Source organism: Erythrolamprus reginae, chromosome 3 (assembly GCF_031021105.1).
Source record: "Erythrolamprus reginae isolate rEryReg1 chromosome 3, rEryReg1.hap1, whole genome shotgun sequence".
Classification (NCBI taxonomy): domain Eukaryota; kingdom Metazoa; phylum Chordata; class Lepidosauria; order Squamata; family Dipsadidae; genus Erythrolamprus; species Erythrolamprus reginae.
The window spans coordinates 136947400-136971582 of NC_091952.1; the positions used below are offsets into that span (position 1 = coordinate 136947400).

The 24183-nt window shown below is 46.6% G+C and overlaps 1 protein-coding gene across 6 annotated transcripts in view; it reads right to left on the bottom strand.

The window, feature by feature from the left end:
• PBX1 (PBX homeobox 1) overlaps nt 1-24183 on the bottom strand; it is a 434341-nt gene that overhangs the window by 54718 nt on the left and 355440 nt on the right. For 4 of the 6 annotated variants that reach the window (XR_011558631.1, XM_070746821.1, XM_070746819.1 and 1 more), the window contains exons 7-8: nt 7462-7574; nt 6218-6307 (exon numbers count right to left, since the gene is read on the bottom strand). Coding sequence is in view for 4 of the 6 variants with exons in the window: in XM_070746821.1 (XP_070602922.1) it covers nt 6218-6307; nt 7462-7574 (203 nt within the window). In the remaining 2 variants the exon portion in view is untranslated. The remainder of the gene's footprint in view (nt 1-6217; nt 6308-7461; nt 7575-24183) is intronic. The other 2 variants (XR_011558632.1, XM_070746822.1) reach the window with 1 other exon arrangement.

Below are 24183 nucleotides of genomic sequence, written 5' to 3' on the forward strand. Positions count from 1 at the left end.
GGATGCGGGTAGCGTTTGACCCCACCCTACCTTGGGACATAGTTGTGCCGGACCTATGGTTCCAGGTGACTTACATGTCGGGGAAAGAGAGGTGTGACAGGACGGATAGTGGGCACTACATGGAGGAGGAGCCCACAGCTTCCGCCCCTGCCAAGGCTGCCATGGGGGGTGTAGGGAAGGGTGCCTCCCCCGCATGTCATGAATTTGCTGCAAAAGGGGCTTGTTTTCGTCCCTTTTGTAAGTACAGACATGCGTGCGGGAATTGCGGGGGTGCCCCCGCCCCAAGAAGGGGACAGATAAGAAGGGAGGGGGCCCAGCAAAGCAGGCCCCACCTGCTGGGGGAAAAGGGGCCCAGCCCAATTGATCTTAAGGCACTCGGGGGTTGGTTGAAGGACTACCACCCTCGATCGAGAGCGGCTGCTCTCTTATTAGGCTTTTCTGAGGGATTTAGGATCCCTTATATGGGGGTTAGGAAAGCCTTCATGTCCGACAACCTTAGATCGGTTGTGGGACATGAAGACATCGTTAGGGCTAAGATACGGAAGGAGGTGGCTGAGGGCAGGGTCCTCGGGCCTTTCCCGGAGCTGCCCTTCCCGAATGTTAGGGTGTCACCGTTAGGGGTGGTCCCCAAAAAGGCGAGTGGTGAATTTCGGTTGATTCACCACTTGTCTTTTCCAAAAGGGGAGTCAGTGAATGACTTCATTCCTGACGAACTTTGTTCAGTCCGGTACGCATCCTTTGATGCGGCCGTGGCCATGGTTAGGAAGTGTGGGGCTGGAGCCCTTATGGGTAAATGCGACATTAAGTTGGCATTCCGGCTCCTCCCCATTCCCCCAGATGACTTCGAGCTCTTGGGCTTCCACTTTGAGGGTGGTTTCTATGTGGATAGGGCTTTGCCTATGGGTTGCTCTGTCTCATGCTCTCTTTTTGAGAACTTTAGCATCTTCTTGGAGTGGGCGCTCAGGAGGCGCAGTGGTCTGGGTTCGGTCGTTCACTACCTTGATGATTTCTTGATGGCGGGGCCTGCGTGTTCAGAGCAATGTTTTGCTCTGATGCAGGACTTCAAAGCCCTTTGTGCTCAGTTGGGGGTGCCTCTAGTTCCCGAGAAGACCGAAGGCCCTGCCACCAAGATTACCTTTCTTGGTATTGAATTGGACTCAGAGGAGCAATCTTCTAGATTGCCCCTAGACAAGTTGGTCAAGATTCGGGGTTAGCTCGATCTAGTTTTGGGCTGCAGGAAGGTCACTCTTAGGCAACTGCAGGAATTAGCGGGGATTTTGAATTTTGCCTGCCGGGTCGTTGTGCCTGGTCGGGCTTTTTCCCGGAGGTTGTACAGTGCGATGAAGGGGCTCCGTTTTCCCCATCATCGTACCCGCCTATGCGCTGGGGTCAGGGCTGACCTCTGTGTATGGCGGGAGTTCTTAGAACGGTTCAATGGGTTGTCCTTTTGGAGGCCTGTTTAAACACCAGAATGGTACGCTTTTGACCCGTTATCAATTCTGGGTTTTAGTGTCCAGAGCTATGACTAAGGTAGGCATTGATCCCGCCGGCTATGGAACGCATTCGTTCCGTATCGGCGCCGCCCCTAGCGCGGCACTTTCTGGTTTCCCGGCCCAGCGGATTCGGGAGATCGGCCGCTGGCGGTCAGCGGCATATTTGGGTTATGTTAGGCCTGCTGAGGATCTAGGTCAGGGTTTTAGGCCAGGTAACCTCTCTGTGTCCTCTGTGTCCTCTTCTAGGTAGCCATGCCAATACGAGGCCGACGGTGTTGCTGTGCGGCCATAGTATGATTTTTTGGGCCGGCCGTTCAGCAGCCAGATGCGCCGTGGGGACCCAGCTGTCATTGGGGCGTTGGGTCAATATCGTTTGGATGGGGAGAAGAGGTATGCGGTGGGAGGGTCTCCTGCTGACGTTGCTGGGAGGGCAGCATCCCAGGGCTGCGCCCAGATGTACTGGGAGGGCGGCTTCTCATGGCTGCGCCCAGGTTGGACTGGGAGGGCGGCATCCCATTGCTGCGCCCAGATGGCTGGTCTTGCACCTTGGTGGCAATGACCTGTGCCTGCTTGGCGGTCTGCCCCTGATTTGCCAGGCTCGCGAAGACCTGCGGAGGCTTCGTGCTGTGTGGCCTACCACCCAAGTGGTTTGGTCGGAGATCCTCCCGAGGATCACTTGGAGGGATGCCCTTTCCCTTAGGGCCATTCACCGGGTTAGACGGAGAGTCAATAAGGCCCTGGGTAAAATAGTTAGGGAATTAGGTGGGGTTGTAGTGGCCCATCCCCTCATCACTGTAGATTGGCCGTGGCTTTACCGGGCCGACGGCGTTCACCTGTCAGAACAGGGGAACACCATTTTCTTACAGGACCTGCAGAGGTCTCTGCGCGAGCTGGTGCAGTTAGAGGGGGGAGTCGGGGGGCCAAGATAGAGATCTGACCCCCGCTCCGTGGCAGGTTAGGGGCGGAAAATTGGGTGGTGGTTTAGCAACTGCGTGTTCTCTATTGGGCATCTTTGGGGATGATTGACAGGTTCTATCCAAGCTTGTGGTATTGGCGACCTGAGCAGTTGGGGGGAACCTGTCTTTGGGTCTTGCATGGCAGGGTGTCAGGTGAGGGAGGGGCCCCTCACCTGGACTAGCATGGAGCTACGCCCATAAGTTGCCCAGGAAGTTTATATGACGTCATTTTCCGCCCCAGAAGCAATTGTTTGACCCTGCAGGTCCATTGTTTGGGTCATAGTTAGTTATGTTAATTATGCTAATTTAATTAAATAAATTATGCAAATTTATTTTAATAAAATGACACAGTTTTAAATCCAGCTCTTGTGTCCGTGTCGTTACTCCGTCTCTTCTGCAATAGTGCCGGCGGACTTACCCGCCGGCGCCTTTTGCAGGAGGGCCGGGCAGACATCAGGACACATGGCATAGCTGCCATGTTGGTTCGGCCGAAGTCTTGCGAGATTTCGCGAGACTTCGGCCGAGGATTGGGCCAGAATGGCCTGATCGTGACGTGTCCAGGCGGAGCCTGCCAGCCCTATAAAAGGGCGTGCAGGCCCGGGCTCAGCCTTTTCACCCGGACAGCGTCAAGAGCAGACAACCGCCCGCCCTCCCTATTTTCACTGTGCTATTATAGGTCGCCCTAGGGGGCCGAATAGGAATTTTTTGCGGTCTGGCCTGTTAGCCGAACCGTTTTTTCGCCTATTCCACACTGTGGAGAAGGATAATCGGTTAGGGGGCGCTTGCACCTGTTAGTCTAATTGGCTTACCTTTGGTCATTTGGGTAGGCAGGTTAGGGGCGGAAAATTGGGTGGTGGTTTAGCAACTGCGTGTTCTCTATTGGGCATCTTTGGGGATGATTGACAGGTTCTATCCAAGCTTGTGGTATTGGCGACCTGAGCAGTTGGGGGGAACCTGTCTTTGGGTCCCGCACATTTAAGTCCCCTGGTAGGGGTTAGCCGGCGGGACCTCCCACATGCAAGTGCATGGCAGGGTCTCAGGTGAGGGAGGGGTCCCTCATCTGGACTAGCATGGAGCTACGCCCATAAGTTGCCCAGGAAGTTTATATGACGTCATTTTCCGCCCCAGAAGCAATTGTTTGACCCTGCAGGTCCATTGTTTGGGTCATAGTTAGTTATGTTAATTATGCTAATTTAATTAAATAAATTATGCAAATTTATTTTAATAAAAATGACACAGTTTTAAATCCAGCTCTTGTGTCCGTGTTGTTACTCCGTCTCTTCTGCAAAGTATAGAATTGCAATCATTTTTTGTATTCTAAAAATGCCTACTGGGCCTACGTGCGTCCCATAGCATTTCTGAAAATAAAGATAATGCTGAGGGCAGGGTGTCTGTTCCGCAGCATGCTGTCTTCTCATTTTTTAATTAATGAAATTGAAGTCTCTTCCTCCCCACCTTACCTCTTCCCACTAGGCCTCCTGAAGTACTTTTACTCTATCCATCTAACTTCTGGTATCAGAATAAGGCTAGGAGAAAAATGCCTGCAGGGACAGAGGTACAGGCTGATTTGACAGGTTGAAGGCCATGCCAGGCATGTTTACATGTCTGCCTCATTCACATAAAGTGAGAGGGAAAAATCTAATTTTAACATTACAAAAGCCCCTAGTTTAAGGGAGTACCTTCCTCACTTCAGGTTAATCTTCTCTGAAAAAATAACCCAATCTTGAATGAAAATGCTTGGCAAAGAAACAAATGAGAAGAGGGCCTCATTAAATTGCCCTCCTCCCATTTTATATGTGAATAAGTCTGCTGTGTTGGTAGTCCTGTTCGTGTAAAACTTCCACATGAATCTTCAGTCTGTACAATACCTCTGAGTCAACTGGGTTATAATGTTACTTTCAACAATACCATCCCCACCAAAGCAAAGCCAAACATTCTCATGACTGAACAGTTCTTTGGAAACCTGTACAGGTGGGACTTCTAAACCTGAATATTTAAATACCATATTTTTCAGAGTATAAGATGCACCTTAGTTTTGGGAGAGGAAAATAGGGGTGGGGGAATCTACCTACCAGATATTGATCTGGCTAGCGTCCTTAGTCTGGTCAGCTTCAGCACATTATTTTACTCCCTGGTTAGGGCTGAAAACAATCTTCTTCAGAGGGAGTAGCAATGAAAACAAGCCTCTTTCCCTCTTCAGAGAGAGTAGGAATGATCTTTAGTACCTTTTAGGGCTGGAAAAAAAAGCTTCACTGTATGATGGATTAGATTGAATGTGTATGATTGTATAGTTAGGGATTTTAATATGTATTAATGTTTTTAAACTGATTTAACTTTTACTATTAGATTTGTAAAATATTGTATTACTATTATGTTGTGAGCCGCCCCGAGTCTTCGGAGAGGGGCGGCATACAAATCTAATAAATTAAACTAACTAAACTTTGAAAAAGTTTACATTGGAGTATAAGATTCATCCAAATTTTCAGCCTCTTTTTTTTTGGGGAGTGGGGGGAGGTGTATCTTATACTCAGAAAAATATAGTACCTGGATTTTTCTTCTTACAATTCTGTAGAGGTGAAAACAAATGAAGAACACAATGAAATATATATAGTCTTGGCAAGGAGTTGTGGACTGCCTCATATAATATCTTACCTCTGATGCCTTTGTTTGAAATTGATAAAAGCTCATAGAGAATGCCCACCCCTGATGGTATGCCATATAGTCCCATTGACAAAAGACTCAAGGGGCTCAGCAAATCTTTGAGTATTAAGGGCAATAGAATTCCTGAATTTTCCGGAGAAGATAGTTAGGAAACCTGTAAACCTATTGCCTCCCCCCTCTTCCCAAAGCTGGCATTAAATTGACCAAGGCATGCATGAAAACAAAGAAACAAAGCACATTTTATCTTTCTACTAGTTTCAGGTCACCCCTTGAGTAGAGTTCTCTCTTTGACCTTTAAAATTGGTAGAAAGAAGTCCTAACATTGTGTGTGGCAGCCTCCTTTTCCAGGCTACCTTCTTGTCCCAGTTTTCTGTCATCACTATTGAGATGGTGGATGATTGATCTGAGAAATGAACTTGGATTGCTGTCCCAAATCTACATTCGGTTCTCCTTGTGACTGTCTGATCAATTTCACTCCGTAAGACACAGCTTGTCGCTATGAATTTTCATGCTAGTCACAAGCAGACAGCACAACTCAGAACAAGTAGAAGATGTCTCCATTCCACTCCAGTTTTCTTTTTCTTTTGTTTTTTCATTATAACAATAATGATTGTTATGATTATCAGCCTGCTTATTAATCGGGTAGTCATCTGTTTTGTTTTCTGACAGTGATTGGAGAGGGAGAGAGAGATATCCTATTTTTGATGGCATTTCAGCTGAATTAGGCCTCAGCCTTCGGCCATCTTGTTGGAAATGTCCTGCTTTGTATATACCCTACTGCCATTGTACTAGGTGTCACCTGTTTAGCAGCCCCTCTCAGTAGAACACAAGTGGCCGCAGGTGCCATGTGAATGCTGATTCTATTTGACAGCTGTAGACGCCAGCTGCCTGTACAAGGCCTGCCCACTTGCCACTTTTTTGCAGCTAGAATTCTGCCATTGGCAGGATTGATACAAAAGCAATAAACTAGGTGACCATAAAGCTAAGATAAGTCCTACTAAGTGGCATTTTGAGCCCTATGGCTTTGAAATAATTGGAAGCAAGAGAACAAAAAGAAAAAGAAGGAGTAGAAGAAGAAACAGAGAAAAGGAAGCCTATTTTTCTTACACTGATGCCCTGCGGACTATACATCTGACTTGCTGTGAGCCCGTCACTGTATCCTCCTGTCTGGCTGATAACATGGCGAAGGGTATCCACCTAAACAGACCAACAACAAAGAAAGAATTAGGAACATGTATATTAGAGAAGAAAGATTTATTTGGAGGTTATTATAATATGAATATTGGTTCACAGATTTTGCTATGATCTCTTTAAAGAGTAAAAAGTGAACCTCCTTCCATCCGTATCCCCATCTACTGTGTATAGACTACGAAGTCTGTTATGCTGTATTTTAAGAGGAAGAAAATGTACAAAGGGAGCAGGAAGTTATTGAAATTTCTTTGGCAGCCTTACCAATTATGTGGAGGGAAGAAACTTTTTCCCAATCTGTAAAGTCTATTACAGTACTGTATTTATTCATCAATCACATAACTCAAGACTTCTTAATGCCACCTGCAACTAAAGGTGTAAGTGAACCAATGTGAGTTTCAATGTTATATGAATCCCCCTGCATCTCAGGTTCTCCATTCCTCTTATTTGTTATTGCTGTAGGCACTTTGCACATTCAGTCTAATAGTACAATCTGCACTGATTTTAACAGCACTGTCAAAAGATGGACATTTTTGGATAGTTGGCAATAATGTTAAGAACCCCAGTGAGATATGATAGGGAATTTCAAATGAGATGAGGCACAGGTAGAATGAGATTCCAGAAAAAAAAGTGAATACTCATGAGGCTATAATGGCAATACCTGTTCTGTTCTAACTACTGCCTCAATAGTAAATTATTTGTTTCTGACTAAATTTTTTAACCCTTTTGCTCATCAGACTGATTTATAAGAAAGGATGGCAGGATTTGGTATGATATTGAAATAGGACTAAGGCCCTTCAGCAACGTACCGTTTCCTTATTATTAAGCTAGTTAGAAGATAAAAAATATGGAAGACTGAATAATAAACTCAGTATATAAATATATGGTCTCTTCTTCCAGAAAAACCACAAAGCAAATTGGCACTTTTTTCATTCAAAATATTGATTTTCCTCCTATGAAGCCAGAGCCAAATGCATTCACAAAATGTAGGCAAATTCCTCATTTTTCCCCTGCTGTTTTTTTCTTTTGTTTCATTTTGACAGATTTAATAGTTGTTGAGTTTAATTCCTCCCTTAGGACAGTAATGGGGGAAGCCAATAGGATCCAAACCCTTCCTTCTGACCCTGATGCATTCACTGGCAGTACATCCGATGGATCCCTACCTGTGACTGCACGTTGGCTCCAACCTGGGCCCCTTGGTAAGAATCCCCATTGAGTGACTGCACGCTCATGAACAAATCTCCAGAGTTTGACATGTTAAAAGAACTGGAAGAACCTGGAAAGGAAAGAGTGAGGCACCTGAATCATAGAAAAGAAGAGAAGCAACCACTTGCCTCTCAGCTAAGAAGAAAGAATGGCATGCAAAGCAACCCCAAACAGAAAACAATATGGTCAGGTTAGTAGCACAGAGAAAAGGACAAGCAAACATAAAATTTAAAAAAATAGAGAGGGTATAAGAGCTACAAATTTTACATTAAAAAAGACCCCCCTCTCTTTAATGGTTTTCAGCAGGAGATAGTCTTTCAGATCTTGATGTGTGGGGTAGCTCCAGTTTGGGTGGGGGGGGGGGAATGATGAATTTGTTATGGATAACATTCTAAAGGCTTAACAAGCATTGATATTTTCTGCAATGATGTCTGGAAGACAGAATCTTATTATTCTAAAATAACTTCCATAAATGTAAATGTATAGCCAATGAGTACAGCATGCCATGCTTATATGCTGCCATTTTCAGAAGGGGGTGCTGGTGACAACCCATTGTGAAGCTGTTATGGCCAGCTCAGCAGGGTAGTGAAATGTGGCATGAAAAACAGACTCTGCAGTGTCTATCCAGAGATCCCACACATCTACATCCAGAGAGGAGCATGTGTCATTTGTTGGGTGGAGGAGAAAATGGGGCCTAAGAGTTTGGTCATGCTCTCTTTACCCTTTCCAAGTTATATCAAGTCATACTTAAAACTAATTACATGCAGATATTATCTTGATCATCAGTTGACTCTGAAAAGACAATTCTAGGCACAAAACATGTTCATCTCCCCCCATATCTCCTCTCTCAAATATGCCTTAAAAGTGGCAAACTAACTGAAGTGCATGAGACAGGCTGGGGGGGTTTATTTTTGAAATTCTCGTGCAATTCAGTATGTTAAGTATGAGAAAGCTCAACGTGCAAGGTTTAGTGCTAAATATGACATTAGGCTTGAAGGGAGAGACTTCAGGGCCCAGGTCAGCTCCACTGCATTACTGCAGTGCCAAGTGGTTCAGGGCTTCCCCTTGAAATATACAGTTGCTTGGCTTTTTGCTAAGCTGCTCAATAGCAATATGCAGGCAGATACTCTGTGTAACATCTACTCTGCTTTAGTTCTCCAAGACCCTTTGCTTAATCTCTAGTTCTCAAAGCAAAGTGAGAAGATACATTTGGAAAAGAATACGCTAATTATTTTTCTGCTCTGGCTAGTCTGTGCAAAATCCTCCTTTGCATCTTAGAGGAGAAATTCTAGAATGCAAAAATAGTAAGAGTGAAAAGTTCTTCCAAGTCTAAGAGACTCCTGTTGCTTTCCCCAGGTTTTGGAATAGATCCTGAAACTATGAAAAAAAAAGAATTCAGGAAAAAGAAATTGATTTGCAATGGATAATCCAAGAACTCTGTAGGCAATTAGAATCATAGAATCATAGAGTTGGAAGGGACCTCCAGGGTCATCAGGTCCATCCCCCTGCTCAATTACCTTGAGTCATTTTCAATATCTCTCATTCCTGCATTGCAATTCTTTTTAGGGTGCAATGATATCAATGTTTTGTCCTATGTGACACTATCTTCTGAGCATAAAGAAGCTTTCCCAACTTTAATTACTTAATTCTCACAGGAATGTCTTGGGAGTATAAATATACCACCCCCTCCAAGCATATGGACTCAATAATTGATCTAGATTTTCAAGCTTATGCTGCCCCATCATGAAGAGCCTGTATGAACCTCTATATACCATCCTATTTTTCAACATCTATTTAAGTTGCTTGAGCAGAATAACTACTTTAAAATAAGGCACAAACTTTCATTTCTAATAACAAGTGTTAATACAGGCGGCAAGATGCGCGTACCATGCCGCTTTGATTGCATCAGCGGAATCCCGCCCGGCCGCTCTGTTTAGGGTGACCCGCTCCCTTCTTAATCAGGGGGGAGTTGGGGAGCCCTTGCAGAGTAGTGCCGAGGATTTTAACATGTTTTTCGCTGATAAAGTCGCTCGGATTCGGGCCGACCTCGACTCCAATTGTAAAACAGAGTCGACTGACAACGAGTCAGTCGAGGTGACTGGGGCACGTACTTGTCCACCTGTCTGGGAAGAGTTTGATCTGGTGACACCTGATGAAGTGGACAAGGCCATTGGAGCTGTGAGTTCCGCCACCTGTTCACTGGATCCGTGTCCCTCCTGGTTGGTTTCGGCCAGCAGGGAGGTGACACGGAGCTGGGCCCAGGAGATTACCAACGCTTCCTTGGGGAGGGGAGTTTTTCCATCACTCTATAAAGAAGCGCTTGTGCGCCCCCTCCTCAAGAAGCCCTCCCTGGACCCAGCTGTGCTTAATAACTACCGTCCAGTCTCCAACCTTCCCTTTATGGGGAAGGTTGTTGAGAAGGTGGTGGCACTCCAGCTCCAGCGGTCCTTGGAAGAAGCCGATTATCTAGGTCCCCGGCAGTCGGGTTTCAGGCCCGGTTACAGCACGGAAACTGCTTTGGTCGCGTTGATGGATGATCTCTGGCGGGCCCGGGACAGGGGTTTGTCCTCTGTCCTGGTGCTCCTTGACCTCTCAGCGGCTTTCGATACCATCGACCATGGTATCCTTCTGCACCGGCTGGAGGGGTTGGGAGTGGGAGGCACTGTTCTCCAGTGGTTCTCCTCCTACCTCTCTGGCCGGTCGCAGTCGGTGTTAGTGGGGGGACAGAGGTCGGCTCCTAGGTCTCTCCCTTGTGGGGTGCCTCAGGGGTCGGTCCTCTCCCCCCTGCTATTTAACATCTACATGAAACCGCTGGGCGAGATCATCCAAGGACATGGGGTGAGGTATCATCAATATGCGGATGATACCCAGCTTTACATCTCCACCCCATGCCCAGTCAGCGAAGCGGTGGAAGTGATGTGCCAGTGCCTGGAGGCTGTTGGGGCCTGGATGGGTGTCAACAGACTCAAGCTCAACCCGGATAAGACGGAGTGGCTGTGGGTTCTGCCTCCCAAGGACAACTCCATCTGTCCGTCCATTACCCTGGGGGGGGAATTATTGACCCCCTCAGAGAGGGTCCGCAACTTGGGCGTCCTCCTCGATCCACAGCTCACATTAGAACAACATCTCTCAGCTGTGGCGAGGGGGGCGTTTGCCCAGGTTCGCCTGGTGCACCAGTTGCGGCCCTACCTGGACCGGGACTCATTGCTCACAGTCACTCATGCCCTCATCACCTCGAGGTTCGACTACTGTAATGCTCTCTACATGGGGCTACCTTTGAAAAGTGTTCGGAAACTTCAGATCGTGCAGAATGCAGCTGCGAGAGCAGTCATGGGCTTACCCAGGTATGCCCATGTTTCACCATCACTCCGCAGCCTGCATTGGCTGCCGATCAGTTTCCGGTCACAATTCAAAGTGTTGGTTATGACCTTTAAAGCCCTTCATGGCACTGGACCAGAATATCTCCGAGACCGCCTTCTGCCGCACGAATCCCAGCGACCGATTAGGTCCCACAGAGTGGGCCTCCTCCGGGTCCCGTCAACTAAACAATGCCGGTTGGCGGGCCCCAGGGGGAGAGCCTTCTCTGTGGCGGCACCGGCTCTCTGGAACCAACTCCCCCCGGAGATCAGGACTGCCCCTACTCTTCCTGCCTTCCGTAAACTCCTCAAAACCCACCTTTGCCGTCAGGCATGGGGAAACTAAACATCTTCCCCTGGGCACGTTGAATTTATATATGGTATGCTTGTGTGTGTGTGTATGTTAGTATAGGGGTTTTTCTTAAATTTATAATATTTTAATTAATTGGATTAATGTATTGGATTGTCTTTTCACTTGTTGTGAGCCGCCCCGAGTTTTCGGAGAGGGGCGGCATACAAATCCAAATAATAAATAAATAAATAAAATAAATTTACCACCACCCCTCTCTCTGTGTGTGCGTGTGTGTGTGTGTATCTCATTCACTATTTGCACAGGCAATACATTTATCAGGATGTTCTCCTGTGAAAATCCTGAGCAAAAGAATAGGAACTGCAAAAACACATTTATATAACTGGCATTGTTTGCTGTGGTGTTTGTGTATGAACATGTTTTTGTTTTTCATGAAATATTCTTCATAACATTTATGCACATCTCTAATTGGAAAATATATTGTGTTGCTTCTGCCATGGATACAGAATAGGTGAACTTGACTATTATGTATATTGCACTAATGCATAGTAATAATTGTTGATATTACACTTTGTGCCATCTGTGGTGCTGTCTCAGCATTTATTTATTTATTTATTAGTTTAATTTTATTTTATGTAAAAAACCCCAATTTAAAGAACCACTTATACATACAAGCATACCATGTATAAATTCTATAAGCCTAGGGGGAAGTGAAATTTCAGTTTTGACAGTAATATAAAATTATAGAAGGGGGAAACATCAAGTACTCAGGTAGTCCTCAACTTACAACCACAGTTGAGCCCAACATTTTTGTTGCTATTACCATATCCAAATACAAATCTAATAATAAATAGAATATGTGAGAAATTTGTTAAATGAGTTTTACGATTTTTCTTGTCACATTTGTTAACTGAATCATTACAGTTATTAAATTAGTAACATGGATGTTAAGGGGTTTCCCATTGACTTTGCTTGTCATAAGATTGCAAAAGGTGATCACATGATCCCACAATACTGCAACTGTCATAAATGTGATCAGTTGTCAAACATTTGAATATAAATCACATGACCATGAGGATGCTACAATGGTCATAAGTCACTTTTTTCAGTGCCGTCATAACTTTTTGAATGGTTACTAAGTGAAATGTTGTAAGTCGAGGACTACCTATAGTAATGACCATACAGTAAAGGAAAAAAGATATTGATACATTGTAGTGATTAAAATAAACATGACCATTCTTCACTGCTGGTGAAGAAGAAAAAAGAAAAAGAAAAATTAAGGAAAGAATGTAATTGAATATTGGGTTTGGTAAACAAAAATGGTTTAAGGGCACTCCATTGTTTTATTAATGCTACATATCTTATAACCTACAAAATAATTCTGAGAGCAGCAGCATGCAATAGGTTGTTATCAGACAAGATGATTACTCAATAAAGGAGAATATTTATAGCTCAATAAAGGAGAATATTTATAAATCAGGGGTTCTTGGTGCTCTTGGAATTTGATTGTTTTCTTGCAGATAATTCATTACCCACACTAGGTAACAGCATCAATGTTAGTCCTGATGATGTTACTTAGTTTGGACAATGAAACATCTGCAAGAAACTCTGAGAGCACCAAGGGGCCCTCAAGATGATCGTTTTTATAAAAAGATTACATCTGAAAAATCTTCCAGAGATATTCTGATCATCTACCTAAAAGCACTTTTTGCTATAGTCTAAATGTGTCTGATGTTTCTGCTGAGCAGAGTCTAATAAATTTCATCTGAAAAAATTCACTGTCCATTATAATTATAAATGTTTTCATGTCCACTAGCTTTCCTTTCATCATGTCAGACTTTTAACAGAACACTGAGAGCTTGGAGGGGAGAAGCAACAGGGACAACACAAGACATTTTAGTATTTGAAGACAAATCTCTTTCTATTGTTGGTAGCACAATAATAAACAATTGTAGAAGCGATCCTGTAACACGATCTTTCCTGAGTGGATCACTTTGACTTTTAGCATACATATTACTATCTACTATGTCTAAGAATCTGATGCAAAATTTCCATTTGATCTAGTAGCTGTTCAATTTCTGGGTTAGCTAGTATGTCCCCTCAGGAAAAAAATATCAATGTATTAGTGTTTTAGTTCTCATTTTTTTTCCTTTCTTTAGATTTTTATTTTATTGGAAATTGTCTTTAATTTTACATATTTCCCAGAGTCATTATGAGCTGGATAGCTTATAAATGTGTGACAGATAAGATTTAAAAAGTTCCCCAACTCAATTGCATAGAAAACAAACAATAAACCAAAAAGACCCTTCTTTAAACTATACAAGATTAAACATTGACTATATAAATAAAAAATACAAACAGAACAAAACAACCAAAAAGGACTCTCGCTCAATTGTCCCTAGTGCTTAGGAAAGAACCAGATCCAATGCTTTATTTTTAGAGAGACATAAAAACTAGAAATGGTCCCAGTAGTGAATATGTTTGTAGCCTTGCTACAATATTTCGCATAGCAAAATAGCAATATGTAAAAATAATAATGTGAGTTTTAAAACCTACAGAAATCCTCCCTTCTTTTGAGAAAAGGAATTAGTTTCTGCACAAATTGGCAGAAAGGAGAGAGAACATTTGAAAAATGACACAAATGAATAATGTCCCCCCCCCCCCCCCAAAAAAAAATCATTAGAATATTAGAAGATGTCCAAGGGTTAGGTTTCCTAAGAGGACACTCTTGAATTCAATTGGAATTACTTTGGATAGAACATAGGGTTATTACACGCAGTTCTTCTACCTGCTTGACATTTTAGAAATCAATACCCTGGTTGCATTAACAGTAAACCAATAAAATACATTAATAAATAGCATACTTGTATTCAAATAAGGATAAATGACAGGAAGGCAGAGTGTAAAAGAACATTACGCTAAGCACAGTTTGATGGTGCAACCAATTACCCAGACTCTCTTTCACTGGATGTACTCACACAGTGTCTAGTTAACCTGAGACGTCTGCAGTGGGATTGTGAAATGAGCAAGGAGTTAAGTAACCCATTCCAAGGTTTGATTCCATGAAATGTGAATCCTTTATTATTTAGTTTGGAATAAATTCCACACTGGAATTGCTTCTCTTTTGTTATAACTTGAGAATCTCTCAATATCTGTACTAGTAACAGAAATTGCAGGGGTTAAAAACTATGTCGAGTGGTGAAAAAAATATATGAATTTTAAGAATTGTCCTAAAAATGCGACTTCTAGGTGTATTTATAAATGAAGAGCCATTGTGATCTCTGGAATGCTTATTTATTTATTAAATTTATTAAAAACTACTATAATTAACTAAGCTTTCGTTAGTCCCCTACTAACATCGTTAGAGTATTAAAATCCCCATTGAAGACAGTTGAGTTTATATGATGCTGCTCACTTTGCTCACTGCCCACATCATAGGCCCACCCACTTCCCTTCCTCCTGTAATTAGCTTAGCCGTTGCTAGCTTAGTCATAAAAACAGGTGGAGTTGCTGTTCCTTCTTTATCTTTTGCATATTGCCTCTTTCTCTCCCCAGGGGGTAGAGTAGGGTTATGAGGCAATACTTGGGGTGTACTAATCACCACTTTCTCCCCCATTGTTGTTATTCCTCCCTTCCTTAGGTACCCACATTGTCTCCTGTAGCATCTTTTTTGCCCATGATTGTGTATTGGGTCTGCATTGTTCTTCACCTCCTCTGTCTCTGTGCGCTTCCAGCTTGCTCTCCTGCATGTAATTGGAGTTTGCCCTACCTTCATTAGGCTGTTCCTTATGCCTATTGGGTGGGTGGGTGGGGCTTCAGATCTCCATCTAACCCTAATGACCCCCCCCTCTAGGCCTTTGCTGGTATCTTAATGCCTGATATGCCAGTGGTATATCAATGTGTCTATTGAGGGAATTTTTATTTGAGAACCAGGCTTCTTTCAGGAGACGGACTCCCTTTGTTTCGTCATGGGTCAGAACCTTGTTCTCCTGGAAATTAAATTCATGGCCCTGCTCCTCCATATGGGTCCAGATCTGGGAGCACTGTTCTTGGCATTGGACCACTAATTTATGCTTGTGCACCCTGGTTTTTAATCGTTTAGCCGTTTCTCCTACATAGTGGCTTGCACAATTTCTACAGTTTATACGGTAAATTACTGAGAGGTTTCCTACTTTGGTAGAGTTTCTTTTGGGCACATCTTCCCCTCAGCGTTTGGTTCAGGTTTGTGCGCTACTTTAACCCCATGCGGTGCAAGTATATGTGCAGCTGTTTCGGATACCCCTTGTATGTATAGGAGCACCCTCCATGTTGATGTTCCACTTGCGCCTTCAGAGGGCTGCTGGGCCCTGGCTGTAATACATCGTTGGATCAAAACCTTCGAGTAGCCATTGCACATGCAAATTTGGTAGAGGTATGCACACTCTTGTTGTTTGTCCACCCATGTGCTGCAATGGGTGTCTATCCTGCCAAACGATGTCCGTATGTAGCTAACTTTGTGTGCATTAGGGTGATTGCTCTCATTGTGGAATATATGATCCGTGCTGGTAGTTTTTTTGGTACACCTGTGTCGATGTTCCCATTTGGATTCTGGCTGATTAGTACATCCAGGAATGTCAATTTGCTATTGGCCTCCTTCTCCATTGTAAATTGGATGTCTGGGTATATGGAATTAAGAATTCCCATAAACCTGGTTTTGTCCCATTGCTTAATGATGGTAAATGTATCATCAACATAGCGTGCTCAAAACTTAGGTTTGTTTATTTTAATCACTTCCCATTTTAACTGCTGGAGGACTGCCTGTGCGATCACACCTTTTAAGCAGGCAAATCCAGTTCAATTCAGAAATAGCGCCGGCGGACTTACCCGCTGGCGCTGTTTGCGGCAAGGCAACGGGGCGACCGGACACATGGCGCAGCCGCCATGTTGGATTCGGCCGAAGTCTCGCGAGATTGCGAGACTTCGGCCGATGATCAGGCCACAGTGGCCTGATCGGTGACGTGTCCGGGCGGGCCCTGCCAGCCCTATAAAAGGGCGTGCAGGCCCGGGCTCAGCCTTTTCGCCCGGACGCTGCATCTGAGCAGACACTCGGCCGGGTGTCTGCTCTTCTTTGCCATTTTGGAGGCTGCCTCGTGGCGCGGCCGCCATTTTGTGTGCCTCATCGGAGGCTCGTGGAGCGCGGTGTTGGTGTCGGGCGAGAAGGCGGCAGTGGCGGCTTGGGGAGCTTCCCCTTGGGATCAGGGGGATCGTTCCAGGGTCCCTCTTGGGAGCGGGAGGGATCGATCGGCGGGGCTGGTGCTCGCCGGTCACTGGTGGTGGTGGTGGTGGTGTTGCAGCCTGCCTTCCCGGGAGTGGGTAGGCGTTCAAGGGCTGTGTGAGCCCCTACTTGGGAGGGCGATTGGCCCCTGGATTGCAGCGTTGCTGCTTCTCTGCCTTTCAGGGCAGGGGCCACCTGCTGCCCTCTTTGAGGCTTGGGGCCTTACGGCTCCAGCTTCTTTTGGTTTAAGAAAGATACATTTAACTAATTAAATAAATAAATAATAAAGATAATAATAAAATAAGATAACATAGAATAAAAATAAAATACATAATAATAATAACAAGTAGTAGATAAGTGGTCTCATGGGCCCTAAGAGGCAGAAGGCCTTGGCCACGCCGGCCCAGCCGGCGGCTAGGCCTAGGAGGGCATTGAGGCCCTTGGCCCGGGTCAGGGCTACCATGGAAGGGGCCCCTGGGGGGGTCCCACTAGTGGGAATGGGGTTGGTGCCACCCGTTCCTCAGCAGGATTTGCCTTCTCTCTCTTGGGCCAGGGTCCTCGAGCGCCTTGAAGACCTCGAGCGCTGGAGGTCCAGATCCGGGACGGGGGATGCCTCCGCGTCGGCGGCTCTGGGGAGAGATCTGGAGGAGGCTGCAGCCCAGTCGGGGCAGAGGGCCCAGCCCGGGCAGATGACGTCAACGCCGAGCCTCGGGATCCCGGGGCTGCCTTGGATGTCTTCTCCCCCTTTCGGGGCAGGTGAGGTCACACCACACATGCCATCCCCTTCACTCCCCCCTCCGCCCGGTCAGGCCTTTGTCTCGCCAGGTTTTGCGAGTGGGGCCAATCTTTTTGGGTCTCTGGCGGGCACCTGTAATCAGGTGTGGTCCCCACCGGTTCCCGCCTCGGTGGCACCGCCCCCCCGGGGTGGCTTTTCCTTTAGGGCCCAGGGCGCCGGGGACGGGGGCCTGGGTTCCGCCGGCCCTGGCCATCATGCCTCCGCCTCCTTTATTACCTTACCCGTCTGGGTTCCTGGGGATGGGGACTTCCACAGTATGGGACCCTTTTGCGAGTCTTAGGGCAGGGGCGATCCCGTGCGGTTTGCCGGCCACTCCCCTGGGGTTTCACTTGCACCCGTCGGTCAAAGAGGCGATTTGGAAAGGGGATTATGTGGACCTTTTTTCCTTTTTAAATCGGGAGGTCCCTAAGCAGGACAAGGATGTAGTGCCCGGGGAGAAGCCCAAGAAAACTAAGGTCAGTAAGTGTTTCAGCTCTTGGCTGTACGCTTACTTGACCTATGCCTCGGTGGTAATTCAAAGGCAGCCGGCTAGAGCTGCTGCCATGCTCAAATATTTCGATCTCATAGCGAGGGCCCATTTTGAGTATAAGGGCACCATATGGAGGCATTATGATAAGGGGTTTAGGATGCGGGTGGCGTTTGACCCCACGCTGCCCTGGGACATGGTGGTGCCTGACCTCTGGTTTCAGGCAACCTACATGTCTGGTAAGGAGGGTTGCGACAGGACGGACAGTGGGCACTACATGGAGGAGGAGCCCACGGCTTCTACCCCGGCTAAGGCTGCCACGGGGGGTGCAGGGAAGGGTGCCTCCCCTGCATGTCATGAGTTTGCTGCAAGAGGGGCTTGTTTTCGTCCCTTTTGCAAGTACAAGCATGCGTGCGGGAACTGCGGGGGTCCCCATGCCACTTCAGTGTGTCCCCGCCCGAAAAAAGGGGTGGACAAAAAGGGAGGTGGTCCAGCGAAGCAGCCCCCACCTGCTGGGGGTAAAGGGGCCCAGCCCAATTAATCTTCGGGCTTTAAAGGGTTGGTTGAAGGACTACCACCCACGCTCGAGAGCAGATGCTCTCCTGCTAGGTTTTTCTGAGGGATTTAGGATCCCTTATATGGGGGTTAGGAAAGCCTTCATGTCCAACAACCTTAGATCGGTTGTGGGACATGAAGACATCGTTAAGGAAAAGATCCGGAAGGAGGTGGCCGAGGGCAGGGTCCTTGGGCCTTTCCCGGAGCTGCCCTTCCTGAATCTTAGGGTGTCCCCATTAGGTGTGGTCCCCAAAAAGGCGAGTGGTGAATTTAGGTTGATTCACCATTTGTCTTTTCCGAAAGGGGAGTCAGTGAATGACTTCATTCCTGACGAACTTTGTTCAGTCCGGTACGCATCCTTTGATGCGGCCGTGGCCATGGTTAGGAAGTGTGGGGTTGGAGCCCTTATGGGTAAATGCGACGTTAAGTCGGCATTCTGACTCCTCCCCATACACCCCGACGACTTCGAGCTCTTGGGCTTCCACTTTGAAGGTGGTTTTTATGTGGACAGAGCTTTACCTATGGGTTGCTCTGTTTCATGCTCTCTGTTTGAGAGCTTCAGCACCTTCCTGGAGTGGGCGCTCAGGAGGCGCAGCGGTCGGGGTTCGGTCGTTCACTACCTTGATGATTTCTTGATGGCAGGGCCTGCGCATTCGAAGCAATGTTTGGCTCTAATGCAGGACTTCGAAGCCCTTTGTGCTCATTTGGGGGTGCCTTTGGCCACCGAGAAGACCGAGGGCCCTGCCACCAAGATTACCTTTCTGGGTATTGAATTGGACTCTGAGGAGCAATCTTCCAGATTGCCCCTGGACAAGTTGGTTAAGATTCGGGGTAAGCTCTATATGGTCCTGGGCTGCAGGAAGGTCACTCTTTGGCAGCTCCAGGAATTAGCAGGGATTCTTAATTTTGCCTGCTGGGTTGTTGTGCCTGGCCGGGCTTTTTTAGGAGGTTTTACAGTGTGATGAAGGGGCTCCATTTGCCCCATCATCGTACCCGCTTATGCGCAGGTTATGCCCCATTATGTGCGTATGGTGGGAGTTCTTAGAACGGTTTAATGGGTTGTCGTTTTGGATGCACGAGCTTTTGGAAGCTGAGTTGCAGTTGTGTTCAGATGCTGCGGGGACTTGTGGCTTCGGGGTTGTGTTAGGTGACCAGTGGTGCTGGTCTGCTTGGCCTCCAGAATGGAGGGCCTCTCCCCTGGTTAAGGATTTGACCTTTTTAGAGCTCTTTCCCTTGGTAGTGGCCTTAGAGCTTTTGGGAGAGCAGTTTAGGGACAAGACTGTGCACTTTTGGTATGACAACCTAGCGGTTGTCCATGTTGTGAACGCCCTGTCCTCCAAGAGCGACAGGGTCATGCGGCTTGTCTGCCATTTTGTGCACAGGTCTCTGTCCCTAACCGCATTGTTTTTGGCTAGACATGTCCCCGGGTTAGATAACGGGATTGCTGACGCCTTGTCCCGTGGTCAATTGTCCAGGTTTCGGACCCTGGCCCCGTGGGCCCGCGCGTCGCCAGAGGCTTTTCCCGACCACCTTTGGAGCCTGGGCGGGCTCCCGAGCAGTGGAGAGAAGAGGCCTGCAGGGCTATGGCCCTCTCAGTGGCACCAGGCACCCTGAGGGCTTATCAGCATGCAGGTAAGGAGTTTGGGGATTTCAGGCAGGATAGGGGTTACCCCCATAGTTGGCCTGCCCCAGTAGAACACCTGGCAGAATTTTGTGTCCAGCTTAGGCAGTGTGGCCTTTCGGTTAGGACAATTAGGTCCAAGTTAGCCGGTCTCGCCTTTCTGTCCAAGGCGGGTGGGTTTTTGGACTTCTCTGGTGACTTCCGCATTCGGAAGATGCTGGAAGTCTGGGTTAGGGAGCGTCAGGGGACCCCTTCAGATAGTCGCCAGGCTCTGACGGTGCAGCAGCTGTCGCTTACTAACCAAGCTTTGGACAGTCTGTGTGCCTCTCTGTATGAGGCCCGTCTTTTTAGGGCAGCGACTTGTGTCATGTTTTTTGGGGCCCTACGGGTCAGTGAGGCCATGGCCTCCTCGCAGGCTGACACGTCGCTTCGTGCCTTCCAGTTCTCTGATCTAGCCTTTAGGCAGGGGGGGTGTCTCCCTTTTGGTGAGACATTCCAAGACAGATCTGTTGCACAGAGGGGTTAGGATAGAGCTTAGCGCGGCCACCGACCAGTCTGTGTGCCTGGTGGCTGCTCTGCAGCATTTTTGTAGCTTGAGGGGGTCAGGGCAAGGGTACCTTTTTAAACACCAAGATGGTACCCCTCTGACCCGTTATCAATTCTGGGTTTTAGTGTCCAGAGCCATGGCTAAAGTAGGCATTGATCCCGCTGGTTATGGAACGCATTCGTTCCGTATCGGCGCCGCCACTTTCAGGTTTCCCGGCCCAGAGGATTTGGGAGATCGGCCGCTGGCGATCAGCAGCGTATTTGGGTTATGTTAGGTCTGCTGAGGATCCAGGTCAGGGTCTTAGCCTAGGTAACCTCTCTGTGTCCTCTTCCAGGTAGCCATGCCATTACGAAACCGACGGCGTTGCTGTGCGGCCACAGCATGATTTTTGGGGCCGGCCGTTCAGGAGCAAGAAGTGCCGTTGGGGACCCAGCTGTCCTTGGGCTATTGGGTCAATGTCGTGTGGATGGGAAGGAGAGGTATGCGGTGGGAGAGCCTTCTGCCGCAGTTGCTGGGAGGGCGGCATCCTAATGCTGCGCCCAGGGGTCCTGGGAGGGCGGCATCCCATTGCTGCGCCCATGTGGGTCTGGGAGGGCGGCATCCCATTGCTGCACCCAGATGGCTGGTATTGCACTTAGGTGGCAATGACCTATGCCTGCTTGGAGGTCTGCCCTTGATCTGCCAGGCTCGCGAAGACCTGCAGTGGCTTCGCACTGTGTGGCCCAACACGCAAGTGGTATGGTCAGAGATCCTCCCGAGGATCACTTGGAGGGACGCCCTTTCCCTTAGGGCCATTCACCGGGTTAGGCGGAGAGTAAATAAGGCCCTGGGTAAAATAGTGAGGGAATTAGGTGGGGTTGTAGTGGCCCATCCCCTCATCACTGTAGATCGGCAGTGGCTTTACCGGGCCGACGGCGTTCACCTGTCAGAACAGGGGAACGCCATTTTCTTACAGGACCTGCAGCGGTCACTGCGCGAGCTGGTGCAGTTAGAGGGGGGAGTCGGGGGGCCTAGATAGAGATCTGACCCCCGCTCCGTGGCAGGTTAGGGGCGGAAAACTGGGGGTGGTTTAGCAACTGCATGTTCTCCATTGGGCATCTTTGGGGATGATTGACAGGTTCTATCCAAGCTTGTGGTGTTGACAACCTGAGCAGTTTGGGGGGAACCTGTCTTTGGGTCCCGCACATTTAATTCCCCTGTTAGGGGTTAGCCGGCGGGACCTCCCACATGCAAGTGCATGGCAGGGTCTCAGGTGAGGGAGGGGTCCCTCACCTGGACTAGCATAGAGCTATGCCCATAAGTTGCCCAGGAAGTTTATATTTCGTCATTTTCCGCCCCGGAAGCATTTGTTTGACCCTGCATTTCCATTGTTTGGGTCATAGTTAGTTATGTTAATTATGCTGATTTATTTAAATAAATTATGCTAATTTATTTTAATAAAAATGACTCAGTTTTAAATCCAGCTCTTGTGTCCATGTCGTTACTCCGGCTCTTCTGCAAAAGCTAAATAAGGAGGCCTGGTTTTTATCTATCTAATTTAAATGATTAAGAAATCAGAGGCTACATCTACTATCAAAAAGAAACCCTGTTAGATGTGAATAGACTTGACAGACAAAGAAAGACAACTGTTCCTTAAAATTTTAAATTCATTTAAATATGTCACATGCATTTTAAGTTATTTATAAATGGCATGCACTATTTCTGAAATGTATGTAAAATTAGCCATTAGGCTCCACAAAAATTTAATTAATCAATCAATTAATTAAGTAAATTTTTGTGGAGCCTAATGGCTAATTTTACATACATTTCAGAAATAGTGCATGCCATTTACAAATTATTTATTTATTTATTTATTCAATTTTTACGCTGCCCTTGACCTTAGACTCAGGGTAGCTTACAACATGTTAGCAATAGCACTTTTTAACAGAGCCAGCATATTGCCCCCACAATCCGGGTCCTAATTTTACTCACTTCAGAAGGATAAGTTTAATTTAATTTAGTAAGTTTAAATTTAAATTATTTTACTAATATAATATTTCCACGTAGAGTGGTACCTCTACTTACAAACTTAATTCATTCCATGACCAGGTTCTTAAGAAGAAAGGTTTGTAAGAAGAAGCAATTTTTCCCATAGGAATCAATGTAAAAGCCAAAAATGCATGCAATTGGGGAAACCACAGGGAGGGTGGAGGCCCTGTTTCCTCCCAGGAGATTCCTAGAGAGGCCCCTTGGAGGCTTCTCCCTTCCCTTTTCGGCCCTGTTTCCTCCCAGGAGATTCCTAGAGAGGCCCCATGAAGGCTTCTCCCTGCCTTTTCCAGTTACAGTTTCAGAGGCTCGGGTTTGTAAGTGGAAAATGTTTCTTGAGAAGAGGCAAAAATATCTTGCACACCCAGTTCTTATCTAGAAAAGTTCGAAAATAGAGGCATTTGTAGGTAGTGGTACCACTGTATTATGTTTTAGACATATTTCATAATCTATAACTTCTCTAAATATTAAGCATTTCTCCAGCCAGTATTCCTACATGGCTTAACAAAGTTTAGATTATTTTGATCAAAAGTCACGAACAAATAGTGGTGTTGGTCCAGAACAGATTGAATTAATAATTTATTTATTTATTTATTTATTGGATTTGTATGCCGCCCCTCTCCAGAGACTCGGGGCGGCTAACAGCAACAATAAAACAGTGTACAATAGTAATTTGGTATTGATGATTAAAAATCAATTAATATAAAAACCAAACATACATACATACATACCCTGCATAGAATTGTAAAGGCCTAGGGGGAAAGAGGATCTCAATTCCCCCATGCCTGGCATTTTACTTAACTTCTAAAGAACATCTTAACTTCTAATCAAGTCAGCAAAGATATAAATAATTACCAGCAGGATAAAATGTAATATACAAGTTCCACTTAAAATCATATAATGTCATTCATTTTGCAGAGCAAAAAAACTTAGGTACTTTTGGATCTACACTGTAGACACCTGTTCTATTTACACTTTGCATGTTTCAGTGCAGATTACACGTCTTATTTGTGTACAGAAAGGCAATAGAAGAGCTGTTTCAAATTTTTATTGTATTCTAGATAACTATGAATTTAGGCAAAAGACAAAAATATTTCCATTCTTCATGCACTTAATCTTGTGAAATTTTATGATTTTTCCAAGGTGAAAGGTAAGCCATTTTTAAAACAATGCTATCCATAAAGTAGAACAAATAAGGGCAGCGCCGGACTTACCCGGCAGGCAGGCTTTGCTGGAGGGACCGGGAGACACGGTCCCTCATGGCGGCCGCCATTTTGGATCCCGGGCGAAGTCTCGCGATGCGAGACTTCGCTCGGGAGATCAGGGCCTGATTGGCAGGCCCTGATTAGGTCCGGGCGGGGCCTGCTTGCCCTATATAAGGGCGAGCAGGCCCGGGGCTCTTCCTTTTCGCCCGGACTGAGCTCCTGAGCAGACGTTCGGTCGTTCTGCTCCGGCGGCCATTTTGTTTGGCGACCTCGTGCGAGGCGCCATTTTGTGGCCTGTGGTGTGGCGAAAAGCCTTTTACAGCTTCTGCGGAGCCAGCATCGGCTGGCTCCGCTCTGGTTTGGAGCCTCATTGTTCCTTTAGAGGGAGGGAGGTGCTGGTTTCTGGTGGCCTCGCGGGCCCGCGGGGGTCGCTGGGTGGTTTGAGGCCTGGGATAAAGGCCTGGTGTTGGGCCTTGTCGCCCATTAAAAGGGGGGATTAGCTTCCTGGGGGGGTTTGCACTACTGAGGCCTGCTGTTCTCGGGC